Genomic DNA, 782 nt, shown 5'->3' with positions numbered 1-782 from the left:
GGCCCGGACAGCCGCGGACACGGCGTCGCGCGCCGGGAAGGGCACCGCGCATACCAGGAGGCGAGCGCTGGGCGCCGAGAGGGGCAGCCCCGGGGGTCTCCGGCCGTCCATGCACAGAGCGCCCTCCCCCACAGCCGAGCAGCCGCCGGGCGGAGGTGACAGCGCCCGCCGGACCCCGCAGCCCAGACTCAAGTTAGTGGGTAAAGGGAAGCAGCAGCGAGTGGAGATGGGTGGAGCTGGACTCGGGAATGGGGTCCGGAGGACGGAGGTCGAGGAGAGGACGAGGGAAGCGCGACGGGGGTGGGGGGTGGAGACTGATGGAAAAGGGGGTGCGTCTTCGAATTGGGGGCCTTGGGAGCAGGCAGGGATCTGGTGAAGCTGGGAGAACAGTACCAAATTCGCCATCCCCGACTGCGCCTTGGCGCGACCTGGTGTGCGAGCCCTCTGCGGAGAATGAGGAGCCCGCAAGTGTCTGGGGAAGTCCTGGCGCTCTGACTGGCTGCAGTGCCCGGAAGAGCGCTCGCGGGCTCAGCCCATCGCTGGCCCCAGGGCACAGCCCCGGAGTCGGGTTGGGGAGAACCCCTTGCCTTCGAGCCGCGCGGGACTGTGGCGAGCAGGGGAGGGGTGCCCTCGGACCCCCTTCCCGGCTCTGTGTATCTTCAAGCTTGGGGGGGGTCATGTGCAGCCTCCCCAGGAGACCTTGAGCCACTCCCCCACTCCACCTGAAGGTGTGGGTGGAAGCTGAGGGAGAGGAGGGCAGGCGGGAGCCCCCCCCCCGGCGG

The 782-nt window shown here is 69.8% G+C and overlaps 1 protein-coding gene across 1 annotated transcript in view; it reads left to right on the top strand.

Moving 5' to 3' along the window:
- Window positions 1-6: 6 nt before the first annotated feature.
- NAB2 (NGFI-A binding protein 2 (EGR1 binding protein 2)) overlaps window positions 7-782 on the top strand; it is a 5,241-nt gene continuing 4,465 nt past the window's right edge. The window contains exon 1 of the mRNA XM_004692618.2: window positions 7-192. Coding sequence (XP_004692675.1) covers window positions 110-192 — 83 coding nt within the window. The 5' untranslated portion in view covers window positions 7-109. The remainder of the gene's footprint in view (window positions 193-782) is intronic.

The sequence above is a fragment of the Condylura cristata genome, unplaced genomic scaffold (genome assembly GCF_000260355.1).
Source record: "Condylura cristata isolate star-nosed mole 26May11 unplaced genomic scaffold, ConCri1.0 scaffold00034, whole genome shotgun sequence".
NCBI classification, from domain to species: domain Eukaryota; kingdom Metazoa; phylum Chordata; class Mammalia; order Eulipotyphla; family Talpidae; genus Condylura; species Condylura cristata.
The sequence above is the reverse complement of the archived record's forward strand: the minus strand, read 5'-3'. Positions and strand labels throughout refer to the sequence as shown.